This window comes from Xiphias gladius, chromosome 21 (assembly GCF_016859285.1).
Source record: "Xiphias gladius isolate SHS-SW01 ecotype Sanya breed wild chromosome 21, ASM1685928v1, whole genome shotgun sequence".
In the NCBI taxonomy this organism is placed as follows: Eukaryota; Metazoa; Chordata; class Actinopteri; order Istiophoriformes; family Xiphiidae; genus Xiphias; species Xiphias gladius.
In genome coordinates this window covers 8,525,281-8,541,249 of record NC_053420.1, presented here as the reverse complement: position 1 = coordinate 8,541,249, position 15,969 = coordinate 8,525,281, and the positions used below count along the sequence as shown (strand labels likewise).

At 40.1% G+C, this 15,969-nt stretch overlaps 1 protein-coding gene across 3 annotated transcripts in view; it reads right to left on the bottom strand.

The window, feature by feature from the left end:
- The window catches only part of phc2b (polyhomeotic homolog 2b (Drosophila)), a 36,341-nt gene extending 20,781 nt beyond the window's left edge, over positions 1 to 15,560 (bottom strand). The window contains exons 1-6 of one of the 3 annotated variants that reach the window (XM_040116200.1): positions 15,452 to 15,560; positions 4,925 to 5,261; positions 2,556 to 2,717; positions 2,348 to 2,425; positions 1,851 to 2,012; positions 1,001 to 1,135 (exon numbers count right to left, since the gene is read on the bottom strand). In XM_040116200.1, coding sequence (XP_039972134.1) covers positions 1,001 to 1,135; positions 1,851 to 2,012; positions 2,348 to 2,425; positions 2,556 to 2,717; positions 4,925 to 5,203 — 816 coding nt within the window. In that variant the 5' untranslated portion in view covers positions 5,204 to 5,261; positions 15,452 to 15,560. Of the gene's footprint in view, positions 1 to 1,000; positions 1,136 to 1,850; positions 2,013 to 2,347; positions 2,426 to 2,555; positions 2,718 to 4,924; positions 5,262 to 6,951; positions 6,998 to 15,451 lie in introns of those variants that run through there. The other 2 variants (XM_040116201.1, XM_040116202.1) reach the window with 2 other exon arrangements.
- Positions 15,561 to 15,969: the final 409 nt, after the last annotated feature.

The following is a 15,969-nucleotide window of genomic DNA, read 5'->3' as shown; positions in this document are numbered from 1 at the left end:
ATCCTGCTACTTCTATCAGCAGTCACATTATCAATAAACACAAGTGACTCTGTTCCACTGGCAGCCATACATGCCCATGCAATGACACTGCCTCCACCATGTTTGACAGATGATGTGGTATGCTTTGGCTCATGAGCCATTCCTTTCCTTTTCGATACTCTCCTCTTCCCATCATTCTGGTTAAAGTTAATCTTGGTGTCATCTTTCCAATGAATCTTGTTCCAGACCTGGGCAAGTTGTTTAGATGTTTTCTGGCAAAGTCTAATCTGGCCTTTCTCTTCTTGAGTGTTATCAGTGGTTTGCACCTTGTGGTAAACCCTCGGTATTTACATTCATGAAGGCGTCTCTTGCTTGTAGACTTACAAACGCTACCTCCTCGAGAGTGTTCTTGACTTGGCCAGATGTGTAAAGAGGCTTTTCTCCACCAAGTAAAGAATCCTGCGATCATCGACTTTATCTGTTTTCCGTGGTCTTCCAGGCCTTTTGGTTTTGCTGAGCTCGTCAGTGCACTCCTGCTTTTTAAGAATGTACCAAATTGTTGATTTGGCCACTCCTACATTTTCTGCCACCAGTCTGCTAGGTTTGTTTTGTTTTTTTTCAGCATGATGATGGCCTCCCTCATTTGCATCAACACCTCTTTGGACCGCATACTGAGAGCTCCCATGAACAACTACCAAATGCAAATTCAACACATGGAATCAACGCAAGACCTTTTATCTGCTTAATTTGTCATGAAGTAATGAGGGAACAGGCCACACCTGGCCATGAACTGATTGTCAGTCAATTGTCTAGTTACTTTTGAGCCTCACAATATGAGAGACTATGTATAAAAATGGCTCAATTAAAGCTGAAAGTCTAAATTTCAATCACATCTTGATGGCTTTGCTTCAAATCAATCATGTTGGTGTACAGAGGCAAAATTCGGAAAATTGTTTCACTGTCCAAATACTCATGTAACTAACCGTATATTTTTAGTGAAAATAACTTCCAATGAGCCTACCTGCGAGGAGGCCTGAGTGGAGCTTTCTGACTGGACAGCCGTCACTGTGGCTGTTGGAGTGAAGATGAGCTGAGGGGACAGAGGAACAGCCCGGCCCAGGCTCCTGGCCACCTGAACCAGGTTACTCTGCTGGGCCTGAAAAGCATCACACACACAAAAGAAAAAAAAGGAGAAGTGAGCGAGTAAGAAAAACCTTCTTAGATTGGTTTCTTCTTTAATCTACAATAGGTGAAAAAATGTATGGTAAAAACAAGAAAGCAAGAGCACATAAACATGAGTATTTCTTAAATTCTTATCCTAAAAAGTATCTGTAAACTGAACAAACTGATAGAACAGTTAGGTTAATTATATACCTCCATTGTTTTGAACCTCTAATTGGTAAATGCCAAGGAAATGAAAATCTCTCTAAGGCTTAATTTAACACTGATTTATGCACTAATATAACACCAGAAGACTACCATAAATAAATGCCATGGCAATCTAAAGTGAAAAATGTGTTTTGCTACCGGCCAGAATGATCAAACATATCTGACAATGCTGAGCATTCATTCATATTCAAGGCATTCCCTTCTGTGTTTGTAATGAGCCCTCTGGGGCTGGACAGATTATCCTGACCACCTACTCTGGTGGCAAGATGAGAATAAAGCACACCAATTATTATGGCAGAGTACGTATGCATACATAACACACACACACACACACCAAACCCAAAACACACGCTTAGCCTCCAGAGGAAAAAAATCTGAGCTGGAGTGTGCTTATTTATTCAAGCAGTATGTTTGTGAGCTTGTGTTTATGCACACTGATGTAAATGTGCCAGTGGCTACGCTCCTGGTGTTTGCAGTCTCACCATCTGTGCGCGCAGGTACATCTGTGCCTGGCTGGCCGTGAGAGTGGGACTGGATGGGCTGCCCAGCAGAACAGCCTGCTGGGAAATACTGGTGGGGGTGGAACTGATGCTCTGGGCCCGGCTGATCAGCTGAGCTGCTGCTGGGGAGGTGGTCAGGTTGATCTATGGGGAGAATGAACAGGATAATTAGGTTACACACCTCTATACCTCTACGGATATGTATAATCAATACACCAGTTTCTTCCTTCAAATCAACATGTCAAATATAAAGAGACAAGACAGAGAATATGTTAAAGGTGTTTTTACCACTCTATTACCAAAAGGCATTTCAATCTCTTATCTTTATAAAAAAAGAAGTAGCACAGTACACAGAGCTGCTAGTGTGAGGCCCAGTTTCTCCCAAACATCTTGGTGCTAAATCAACTTAGCTCCATGAAAATCTAATGGACAATAAGAAGCTTTTAGAAGACAGGCCCAACACTCAAAACTGGACTTACCGTAGCCTGAGTAGATCCTGTTTGCTGAGATGAAGTGCCATTCTGTGAAGAGTTTTGCCGTCCAGCTGCAATACTGGCCTATTGCAACACAGATGCAGGAGAGAGAGAAATTTTCAATTTCCTGAAAGACTTCTTGCAGCTGGTAAACAATAACAGGAATAATCATCTCTACTCCATAAGAATAATTCTTTCTTGGCCGTTTGCTGACCTGCTGTACAGCAGCCAGGCTCTGAAGCTGAGCGGTGCTGAGGCTGTGCTGCTGCTGGAGGGCTGCGGTTTGCAACATGAGATGCTGCTGCTGAGCAGCGTACATCTGCTGCAGGTACTGTGCTGCTGTGTTTGGCTGTCTGTGTAGCGCCTGCTGGAACACCTGAATGTAAAGACAGACAGAGACAAAGGTGGTTGAGTAATGCACTCTGCGCAGAACAGAGTTTGCATATATTAAATTTAAATGGGCCAGGGTGTAAAATTTACCAACCAGAAAGCCAAAGAGTCAGAGATTCAGCTACACTGTCAAATTCACAAAAGTTCCATGCCTCGAGTGTGTGTGTGTGTGTGTGTGTGTGTGTGTGTGTGTGTGTGTGTGTGTCGGTGTGTGTGTGTCCGTGTGCGCCCCCTCACCTACATTCCACAATCAGACACCTACTTCCAGCCATTCACATCACTCCCGCACTTAAGAAAGTGTGTACTCTATATACAACCCTGCCTGAAATCATTACATTGTATTTGTAGTCTTCAAAACGTGCAAGAGTATCATAAAATCTTCCTGTGGAACCACAAACCTCAAGGCGAAACGTGCGCTCACAGTTAAATTACCGATAGGTACAGTCAATACAAGTCCACAAGTAACATAAGCATTAGCAGCTGAGGCAGCTTCTAACTAGCCCTATCTCCACCAGGTTTAAGGCAAAACTGTTAATGAAGCCATGGGCCGTTTTATTTACGAGAAATGCGACCATATGGCATTGTTCAAAACACCAAACTGAGAAGGAGGACACTAAACCAGGAACAGAGAAGAACAATACCCAGTCAGCAACATTTTAATGAAAAATTCATTCCCCTTAGGGTTAGGTTCCAGTGTATTACTGCCTGTGTTTCCTATTGTATATGTGGCAGACAACATATTTATATGGGATATTTCTAATTCATTTGAAATAAAAAATGTATTTCATATATGTTACTCTTAATTTAATTTAGAGCTGAAACAATTAGTTGATTAAAAAATTGAAACCTGAAACTATTAAGTCCATTTTCAAGAAGAAAATACCTTACATGTGCTGCTTTTACTTGTCTCACATCAACATAAACTGAAAGTGTTTGGGTTTGGACTGTTGGTTGGGCGAAAAAAAGAAAGTTGAAAATGTCACCTTGAGTTTATGATGGACATTTTTCACAATTTTCTGATGTTTTATAGATTAATTAATGATTAATTTAGAAAATAATCAGTACATTCATCAAAGGCAAAAATATCCATTAGTTGCAGCCATGATTTCATCATCAAAAAGTAACAATAACAAATTTTGGGTGAAAAATTGTATTTAATCACAATGTATCGTATCGTCACCAATTTATTCAATAGTTGATCACATCGTGGACTGTGTCCATAGATTTGTATTGATTGCCTGAGACGGAGAAATACACACGACTACTGTGTTTCAAAATGTCCAAAACTCGTGAGTATTGCAAGCAGATAGACATAAATCCACCCATTCCCTCAATCACTGCAAGCAAGAAAAGTCTCAATGATTCTTTTTACCTAATTATAACAACGCTAAACCTCTGCCACTGGGAATAACTCTCATCACTCTTCACCTCTGAAAGTGCTCCCTGTCTGGTTTCCAAGTATCCAGAAAAGATGCTGACCTGCGGTCCATGGTGTCAGTGGATCATCCAGACCCAAACCTCTTGGAATGAGGGTAAAATTAGCAGAGATGCAACACATACATGCATTCAGCCCTCACCGACCCTGAATGACCTGCAGTCCCTTAATCTCGGAGGGCCTTTTAGTGTCAATAGTGTTTGCCTTTTAACTGTCAGCAGGGTGTGTACAAGAAAAGGAGGTCTGAATGTAAAAAAAAAAAAAAAAAAAACCCTGCTGTTAAAGCATAAGCACTAAAAGTTGAGTGGACCTTACTCAGGGAGGGTAAGCCTGTGGAGAGGCTTACCCAAGTTGAGTGGACCTTACTCGGGGAGGGTAAGCCTGTGGAGAGGCTTATCACATGGTCAATGGGTCAAGAGCACTTAAGGACCGAAAGCATTCTTTCCTTTAAATTGGACAGATCCTGTGAAATTACTATTTATTTGAGTTTCCTTCATTGGTATATTGATCCGAAAGAAAAATCCCTTTTCTTCCATAACTTACTCAAATAGGAAAATGAATCAAACTTTATTTTAGGAGTACATGAGAAGCGTGAATGTGGCTTTCAATACCCCAAGAGAGGGCATAAGAGCAGAGGAAAGTACGCTACTTTATGTGCATTTTAATGTGCGTGCAGTTTGAATGTGTCTCAGCATAACCCACAATATCACAACTTAATATCAAGCTGTCAACAATTTTATTAAAGCCAAGAAACTCACCTGCACTGTTTGTCGGTCAGGTATCCCACTGTAAACAGATATCTGAGGCACTGCCTGTCTTCCTGTTGCAGTACTACTAGCTGAACTACTGCTAGTGTTACTACTACTACTGCTGCTACTACTATTACTACTGCTAGTGGAAGTGGTAGATGTAGTAGCAGTAGTATTAGAGGTACTACTACTGCTGGCAGCTGTGGTGCTGGAGGAGTTGGTGGTGGAGGAGGTGGTGGTTCCGGTGCTGCCGGCCGTGGAGGCAGGGGCCCCTGGCTCACTCTCCATGGTGCCCTCTGCTCTTCTCACCTTTGACCCCCTGCTCTTTTGAATGGCTCTCCTGTGCCTGGAAGAGAGAAAGGGAGAGAAAAGAGAAAAGGGGCACACTATTTACCTTCTTTATACCCAAACCCAAAAGTTTTTCTTTAGTCAAAAAACCCATCTTACAAACTAAGAAACAACTGAACAAGCTAAAATTCCCCTGTACAGGACAGTTAATGAACCGCTCAACTTCAAGCGAATGTGACACCACCAATACATATAAAATGTCAAGGAGGAAATCAGTTAGATCTGATAAAGAAATCAAGTGGGGCAGGGAAAATTAGTGTGTGCATCACTAGGGATGAAGTATTTATTCATTTAATGTAATGTTGCACCTTAGGCGATTCTGAATAAGGAAATGTAAACTCCTACATGGCCTGCCAAATTTTTCTAAAACCAAAGATACTACCCAAAGTTCATTGAAATTTGTAAGCAAGGTTATAATCCTAGTTGGTAAAATACATTTTTTGCATAAGAAAAAAGCTAAATATGCAGCTTTTGGGAATATTAATTAATGAATTAGTTAAAGTTTAGTTGAATTATTAATTAAAGAAACCTATTTTTCATGGTTACTGAAAGCCTTTTTAAACAATACTTATTGATTTTTAGAACTGAAACATTCAATTAATAGGCTAGACCATAAATAATATATCATTTGAAAAACATCATCAGCAGATTAATTGATAATGAAAATGATCATTAGTTGCAGCCCTAGAGAGTTTTTTAATTAACATAGATGACTGTATATTTAATGTAAACTGTCATAGTAAAGCACACGGTTTAAAGACCAAAAACAAACCAAACAAAACTTTTGTCTGTATTCTTATGTAACGCACCCACTTTCATACAAACTAACAGAAGAAAACACCAAAGCAGTGTGGTTCTATTATTATTTCATAACTGTGTATTTATGTATTTAATAAACTGAGCCAAATTAAAATAAAAATAAAAATTCAGTAAAAGCCCTGAAATATACATGAATATACTGTCTACCAGGATAAGTCTACCTTCCTTGCCATAACAGTCACACCTTTTATTCCCAGTATAAGCCATCTGACTGCAGATTGCAACACAGCTGTAAACAGTACCCAGGGTAAAGGCCTGCATTACAAAAATCTGCAGTAGTACCTGAGCATCAACTCGGAAATGAATAAGGTCTGTTTATTGTAATGCACAAAATCATAATAGAAATACTAGATCCAAATTTAGGAGCCTGTACAAATAAACTACCCTTGCAGTATTCTAAGATTACAGACACAAACTCTGAAAGACTATATAGGGTGTCTGACTTCATTCTCCAAAAACAAAAAGTGATGCAAGGCAGAGGGAAGCTGGTTAGAGAAGCACACAAAAATGCAATTTGGGAAGCTAATGAAATCCAGTGAATTTAGCGTACAAGGAAGGGTAGGTGGCTAACATCAGTGACCACTCTAAATTGCATATTAGACACTTGAGCATTTCACCTCGACTACAACAAGCACAGTTGGTAAAAGCTAATGGGGAAGGCAGCAGAGGTTGTTGTACATATGACGCAAAATTATATCAAAACAGCTCAAACCAAACTCCAAGTCATCAACTTTAATAGGAGTATAGGCGTAATTATTGCTTATTATTATTATTATTGCTTATTATTACTATCTCAGACCTCTATATCCATTTGTTCTTGTCAATCATGAACATGGACAAAAAAAGAACTAATGATTTAGGACCCTTACGTAAAAGCCTTTTTAAGGGTTGGTTCCCTGGTGCCCTGCTCTCCATTAGCACAGGAGGAAAAGGTCCAGAGCTCTCAAAGCAGAGGGATGGAGGGTAGCACAGCATGAGGGTTGAGAAGATGACAAGAGGATGGGAGGAGAGAAAATATTACTTAGTGGACGCAAGAAAGCAAAGCTGAAGTCGTTAAAAGGATATGAAGAAAGTTCAGAAGTCTTTGATGAATCTGAGCTCTAACGGAAAAAGAAAAGAATAAGAGATGCTGGTGGTGTAGAGACGAGGGGTGGGGTTAATGAGTGTATGTGGAGGAAATTTCAAACAGCATGACAGTTGATGTAACAGAGCTGAAAAGAAAAGCCAAAGCAGGGAGGATGGAATTTCTAGCCTTGAGGTTAAAGGTACACACATTAAGTTATTGGGGGAGTGGGCAGCTGAAGGGGAAAGAGAGCATGTGAGGGGCAAAGGTTGGATGAGCAGGTTGAGGATTTCTAATGGGCTGGAGTAGGGGAGAGGGTGTGATGGAAGTAATTAAATAAGGAGCGATGCTGCTCCCATGCCGCAATTCTTAAGCTATTTCCTCCTCCTCCTCCAAATTATTCTTTTGAGTGGATTAGGGGGCCAAAGCACAGCTCTATAACCCTACAAAGCAGACTTGGAAACAAACTGCAGCCCTACTAAACCATATGTTATTCCTTAAAATGGCAAAAGCAGAGCAGCCCTTAATAGCTCTAAAATGTTCGGGTAAACAAATCTGTCGCTGAATGAGACAAGGCTGTAAATCAAGTTTGCACAACTGCATGTGCTCTAAATAAAAGCATTTGAAGATTCATAACAATGACAGAAAATATATTGGGCAGTATGATCAATATTTCAATAAAGAAATGCTTTAACATGCAAAACAGGAAGAGTCTTAAGCATAATCAGAGCAAGAATCTCCAGGGTCTTTGAATGGAATCAGGCAAATTATAACTAAACACGAATAAAAACCCCAGCAGAAACTCAACACAAATGGAGAAAAATCAATTTATTAAAAATACAAAAACTAACGTAAATTCTAAAAAACTGTCCAACACAAAGGGCCATGAATTGACATTCACCAGTGCCTGTCATGACTTAAAAATTTCACATCTATGTATTTGCATCGGTGAAAAAGCTGAAATCTAGTCAGCCATAGTGGGTTCATGGTTGTAAACAAAGCACCAATGCTGCCACAGCCTTCCTGCCTGCCTGTATGCAATCATTAGTCTACATACGAGTCTGCCTCCCAGTGCCTCCTCGTCGGTGTAGACGGGAGGGAATCCCCTCTGGTAATGATGCCTTCAGACCCTGTCCTTCTGAGAGGAGTCATCCATCCATCAGTGAAGGGGTACGTTAGAGTACCCCCCCCCCACAGACTCCAGTCCTTAACCCCAACATCCACATCTACAACTACAATCAAGCTTTGACTTGATTTCAGGAATATGGTACCCATGAAAAGTGGTAAAGCCAGTGTGTTTGAGAGCACATCAAAGCAGAGCCAGTTACCAGTAATACATTGCAAAGAGCCGGTCAACACCATAATGACACAATTTCAGCTCTTTGCACCCCTCACAAGAGGACACATTGATCTAGTCATGCTGGCATTAGAACAGCGCAAGAACCGACTGTCAGATTTGTGTCTAGAGGATTTGCATAGCCTGCAGGAAGATGAGAGCTGTTAAAGAGTCTGTCAGACAGCCTGGCTGTCTCTTCAGAGCTTAGATAACAGTAAGGAAATGCAGGAGCCTCTATCAGTGTCCATCCTTAAGTCCACATATAGGAAACCTCTGATGACCCACATTAAAAAAATACCACAAGAAAACATTTGTCAGCTGCAAAATCAATTGTTGTGTGTTAACAGCTTTAAAAGCCAGGAGATCCACACATGAATGTATGCCTGTGTGTGTGGAGGGGTACTCTGCTGCTGAGACAAAGCCCCCTAACCCTGGTGCTCCTACCTCCTCCGGCCCCCCCATCGCGATGCAGGGGTATGATGCCCCATCCCCCGGGAGCGTGCTGTCCTCCTTCAGGATGTTGTTGCTCTTCTTTGTCTGCCTAACTGAGTGGCTGGCTGGTGGGCTGACTGAGTGAAGGAGTGAGCGTGTGCGAGTGCGTTTCTGTGCTGTATCCAAACCCCCAGCCCCTCTTGTCTACCCCCAACACACAGCGAGCTCGTCGTCCCAGCATCAACACCCCACTCCACCAACCAGGCCGCGGCCTGCCTCCTGATTATGTGGTATCCTAGCGACAGCCAACGGGGTGCCTATGGATTCCCCGTGCAAAGCAGCATGCTGATTGGACAGCAGGATCCTCTCTAATGAAGATGATGGTAATGATTTTACTCTGTCTCTCCCCTCCCCCTCTTCTGCTGACTGAATACTGATTTTTTTTTTTTAGGATACATAGACCCTCCAACATAAGGCAGATTGTAATTATCACCTAAATTATTTTTTGAACAACCACAAATCTAAGGTAATGAGGTATTTGATTAAAATGACAGCTCAGAGCCAGCATACTCTATATTTTGCCTAGTCTTGGTCTGAACAGCTGAAACCTGAAGGCTCCATTTCCATTTCAGTGCCTCAATTTCTAAAAATGCAGGTTTTAAGCTATTTATATAAAGAACCATTTCCACAAATAACCTTCAGCTTTGAGTCTCTGAGTGGGCCAATTTTGTATCATAACATTCAGCTACGGACAGGAGCAGTGACTTTTGGCCAGACTGAACATCTAACCCGTTATCTTACTAGCAGGCCAGTAATCAGCATCAATTTTTTGCGACATGACTTACACTGAGGTTAGAGAGTTTTAAAAAAAGAAAAAAAAGAAAGAAAAACAAAATCCACACTATACCGGCTAAAACTACACCAGCCAAATCACAGCAAGAAAGCGACTAACCACCTATTTATAGCATTTATGGAAATGAAATGCAAAAAATAGAAGTAGAAAATTGTGAACCCCTCATAAAAGTGAAATGGGATAGCTTTGCAGTTGAATTAAAACCCCTTTAATGACAACAGAATTCATTTATGTGGAATAGGGTAGATAAAACCAGAGGATAATAGCATACTTATGGTCTGCCCCACCACATTAACACGCCACCCAACTGTGTGGCTGTATGAAATGTAGCCATTTGAGCCGTTTGCTGGTGCAATGTGGTATTGATTGGGGCCAACCATGCGTGAACCTCATTGATTATTATCTTCTCATTAGCATATAGATTAGCTGACGGTGTAGCCAGACACGCAAGCCTCGAGTCTCACACTTGGCTAACAGAGCTGTGCGGCAGAGGAGGGGGTCCAAACAAGAGGGAAAGAACAGGGATGGGGTGGCTCAGTTTGACATGAGCTGCTTGATGATGGACCTTTAATGATCTAGGCACCATATAGGCCTTGCTGTTAGATTTGTACATCAAAAGACACCGCCAGCCAACCTACTAAAAAGTTGCTTGAAAATATAGCAACTCCATACTCATTACGATTCATCTGCAAAAGTCTGAAATGAAACAAAACGATGTAAGTGTCTAGAAGCTACTGAAAAACGAATTGTACAGAAACAGACCTAGTTGATTCAGCCCTTATGGGAATGAATATATTCTTTGGATACTTTTGTCTGTCTGTTTGTCTTCAGTTGTTTTTTGGTGACGAGTGCCTATTTATATCACACAGGGGGGATGTAGCATCGGCCTGCCAGACTCATCTATTTTTATGGACAGAGCATTCGAGGCGGTTGAATTTTTTTTTTTTTTTTTAGAAAATTAAGATACTTTAAGTGGCATAAGGGGTGTCCAGGCTAGTCCTCGAAGGAGACTGCATAATGCAATGTATCCAGTCATACTGTAGTACATCGATATATTGAAAAAAAGAAAAGGACAACAATGTACAAAGTTTCTATAACTGTAGGTTTGATGAGTTTTGTGCTGAAACAATTAACCCATTAATCGATCAGTAGATAGACAGAACATTAATCAACAACTACTTTGATAACTGAATAATCATTTATATCAAGCAAAAATGCACCAGATTCAAAAGATCAAGCACATTAAATGTGAGAATTTGCTTTTTTCCCCGTTTTATAATATTTAAATTAAATATTTTAGGGGTTTGTATTGTTGACCAGAAAAAAAAAAAAAATCAAGGAAATTGAAGACATTACTGTTTAACCTGAGAAATTGTGATGTGGATTTTGTTTTATGAAATTTTGTAGATTAAAAAATTCTTATTAAACATTATTATCATTAGATACAAAATTTATGTGCAAAAAGTTCATTTGTGCTCGAATCTTATTCCGAATTAGAGCTACAACTAAAAATTTTAGTCAAGATGATGTCAGAAATAAGTGAAATGTCTATTCCTGTTTCTCTGAGTCCCAGATAACATTTTCAAATGTCTTGTTTTTTCCAACAAATGGTCAAAACTTCAAAGATATTCAGTTTAATATGATAAAACCAGAGGAAATCTTCATATTTGAGATGCTGAAAACATCTCTTTTTTCTGGCCATTTTTGCATTAAAAAATTACTTTAACAATTAATTAATTACCAAAATTGTTGCAGATTATTCTTCTGTCAATTGACTAATTGATTAATTGTATAATTATTGCAGCGCTATTCCAAATATTATCTTCTTTTTTTTTTATTTATGCACTATGACATAACAAGAGATACTTAAGTTAATCAGGGACAGAAAGTACAGAAAGTACAGACATTAAAACAAAACAGCAATAAAGTTAATGACATCCACAAAGTTAGTTAGAATGAAGGTATAAGAGGTTACAAAAGTTGAATTAATAAAGAGCAAGATAGAAGTCCAAATGTTATCTTAACAGACAACACTATATGTCACTTGCTTTCACTTAATTTCTAATGGATGAGGGGGGCTTGCCTATGAATCTCTAATGTAAGTCAGTTTCCACATCCTGTGCTCTACAAAGAAGCACTTCCTTGGTGATGCTACGGGTCATCCCCTGAGGCTGATGATGGTCTATGGGTCTTGTCCAAACAGAGCGAACAGGGCAGTGCCTTTGTTAGTGTGTGTAAGACAGAGATACCCTCTGATCCCGAGGCAAGATTGGTCGGCTAGCAGTAATTGAGCCATCTGACTCAGATGGACCTCGACTTACACAGCTGAGTAGACCAGTACAAAGAGACTCTGGCTGCTTTCCAGGTTAAGTGTGCTGAGCCTGTGTTTGCCATTCCAGCACATGTAATGTCACGCTGTGAAGATACAAAACACTTTCACTTGACTCTCCCGAGAGGCCTGTGGTCTTTTTCTGTTCGGCTTCGTTTGGTAAGACCCTAGCCCCCTAGATGCAAATTGCTCCACAATGCTAAAAATTGCCTGGACAGTTAACAACTCTCAAAATAAACTAAATGGGAGAAGCAGACAGAGAAGCACACAGACATGCTGGGAGGGGCAGCAGAATGACAGAAAAAAATTAAAGATTCTCCTTCTGATCTATAAATACCACAGTTAAATAGTTCTGGCAAAGCTTGGAGATTAGTAGCACACTTCAATCCAGACTGTTCTATCAAAGCAGTCTCTGAGGCATCACTCTCAGGCGTCGATCGCAACAAGAGGAAAAAAAAAAAAATAGGTCATGTATGAGCTGAGATGAGCAGTAGCATAGAGAAATGTAGTGCTTCACAGCCACTATCAGAAACAAGCACTTTAATTTTGTATCAATGCCAGCAGCAGATCGGCTAGACATCAAAAGTTCAACCAATAAGCTTCTGGGTCAAAGTCAACTCAACTTTCAAGTAGCTTGGGTAGCTTAATTGTGATATAAGCAAACATAAATTTATCTACTACCTTACTATGGACTAGACGAATGACCATTATGAGGTTAAAATGAAGGCACTCTATTTCTTTTCCCCTGATGAAAAGTTTTTCTTTTCATTTGCAAAAATTATATTCAGATAACAAAAATACCACATCCTGATAGTGGTATCCCCATTGAAACTTTGTTCACTACTTAGCCCGTTAGAACACTTTAATGAAGGTGCAAAAGTCAACCCAATCATCTATAAGCCTCCTCTTATGTGTTGTCGTCTTTGGATTATCTCAATATCCAAAGCATTTGAAAAGATGTAAGCTTTCTCAAATATGAAATAATATTGACAATTTTTCCATATTAATAAGTGGATGGTCCTTCCAGGCTAAGCCAGGTTTTTAAATTTTAATATAATAACGCTGACTCTACTCTCCACGAGTAGACTCTGAGTGTATTACTGTACCACCGTATCTTACTCGTAACTGTGCTGCTGGGTGCAGATGCAGATGACTTAAATAACAAAAAAACAAATCACTGCTTTATTTGTACCTGTATGGAGATGAGCACTGTTTACTTCATCTTGAGAGCAGAAAATGTGACATTTGTTAAAGCAAAACATTTTCAAACACCTCTGTTCTTGCATTTTTGCAGTAGGTGGATCGAAAAGCTTCTACATATCATGCTGACCGTCAGCGGGTGACAAGTTTTTCATGCAGTAAAGTGCAATTCTGCTCCCCTCAATCATGACTTCACCCATTCAAACCTGAGTATTAACAGTCACATTTTAACAGAAATAGACTGTCTAAAAAGATGAACACACTTGTGCTTTTGTAATTGCAAAAAATGAACTGTCTACCTGTGAAATGAGTGCAACATAATCAAGCGTGATTTTCATATCAAACTTGACATTGACATCTTATCTTTAGTCAATAATGTCCTTATATCATGAATGCCTGCTGACAACCTGTCTGACTATAAATGGAAATGGAAGTACTGGCTGTTGCTGGAACTGAAACTGGCATCTTGAAAATACGGGAGCACAGCTGGTCTGCATCTTGCCAACAAAAGCATGTCCTGGTATGCTGATTTTGTACAAGAAAAAAACGATTAGCCCAACTACTTCTGCTGAGGGAATTCTTCAAGTGGCTCTCATGCTGATCATGATTAACTCTAATGGTAGTGCAAGAGGCAAGTGAATGTAAAGTGGGTATAGATGAGGAAACATTGGGGCCATCTCACATGTAAATGATCATATGTCTAAACATAATATTAAAATGATGTGTGGCTGTCATCTCTCATGAGATGAACAAAACAGCCTTTTCATAACACTCAGTTTCCCCCCCTAAATAGCACAGAACAATTAATCCGAATAGTAGTGAAGCTATGTGTCAGCTGTAAAAATAGATGTGCAAGTAATTGTCTCTGGCTGACTGATCTCAGGTTTAAAAGGAGTTTATCTATTCCATAATAACAAGTTGCCATGCCCTTAAGTAGATAACGTAACCAACCCCCTGAAATCAACTCCAGTAGCCTTCAGGAAAATCTATGAGCTCCTTCTATAAGCACGTTGACACTTTTTATTCTTGAAATCTGCAAATTAGTGGGCACGATGTGACCCTCTTAAGTGCACATAATATGAGGAGGTGGAGGAAAGAAGTATATTTCGTGCCTATGGTGGGTGCCAGAGCTGAAACAGTTAGTCAAGCAGTCAACTTGTTCAATATAAATATAAAATGACAACCGTTTTGACAATCGCTGACGTCATGACGTTATACCAGTCGTTTTCCAAGCCAAACTGCCAAACCTCTACTGTTTCCAGCCTCTCGAATGTAAGAATTTGCTGCTTTTCTGAGTTATATTATCATAAACTAAATATCTTTGGGTTTCAGACTATTGGTTGAACAAAACAAGCTATTTGAATATGTTGCCTTGCACTCAGGGAAATTATACTGGGCATTTTTATCTATTTTCTGGCCTTTTAAAAACAAAACATTTAACTATACACTGTGGCAAAACGCAGACACACTGAAGGGTAGGTTTGGTGTGACTGTAGTATGGCTGTAACTAACTAAATTATTTTTACCATCGCTTAATCTGCTACTTATTTTCTTGATTATTAATTTGGTCTTTTAAAGTGTCAGAAAATAGTGGGAAAAAAACATCCATTACATTTTCTCAGTCTTTTGCGACATCATCACAGATATTGTTTTGTCTTAGCAACAGTTTCAGTTCAGTCTCCTTATTTGTGCCAAAGGTCATGACCTATGCGAACAAAGTTTCTGAAGAAAGCACCTGGCTAACTTTAGCTAAAACTAGAAACGCTGAAGAAGAGACGTTATTTCTGGCCAGAACAGTTCATTTAAACCTTTTACTCACACGTTAATTTTCATTCACAGCTAATTTTCCCCATGATAGCTGGTACTGAATTCCATTACAACACTTGCTAATGTTGTTAGCCCTACATGGGTAGTTATTTGACACCATATTGATGTTTTTTTTTTTAACCAAATGAGGCTGTGCTTACTAAACTTTGCCGTTAAACTACCGTCAACGTTAGCAAGCAAGCTATAGGCAACTGCTACTGCTTGCTGCTGTTCTGGGGCCCGTAGATGTTAGCTTGTGCAAACGATTAACCTCACACGTTCCGACACACACGGTATGACCCCCGGTGCAAACCGTGACAACCCGTGCTAAGAAGTAAGTTAGACGTCACCTTACTGTTGTCGCAAGTCTCGTAGCCTCGCTCCTCTTTCTGGCCGCGCTCCCTCGCCTTTTTATACCAGATATTCTACACCTTTTCTGAGCGAAGGCTCGCTGAACACGACATACAAGAAGAGCAGGGGCGGGCCACACCAACTCTTTTCATTTGCGTTCCAAACTGGCAACGTGACTCGAACCCGGCCAATGAGCAGAGAGTATTGTGTTCGGCCCCGCCTCTTCCACTGTCAATCAACAGCGGCCCCCCCTCCCTTCCTCTTCCACTCCCCCACCTCCTGCTCATGCGTCTTCATCTCCATGGTAACACTTGCTAGCACTTTTCACCTCACCACATAAATCAGAGAGTTTTATTTACTAGTTGCTTTTCAGATTTAAAAATTGCCGATGAGCTTGTAAAATATGACACGTTGCAACAACACCGTAAAAAGAGAAAGAGTTGAGAAAACCCCTCTTAAATTTAAGGTTTGAGTTTATGCAACTTAGAATTTTTACTTTTGTTAACTTATTACAAGT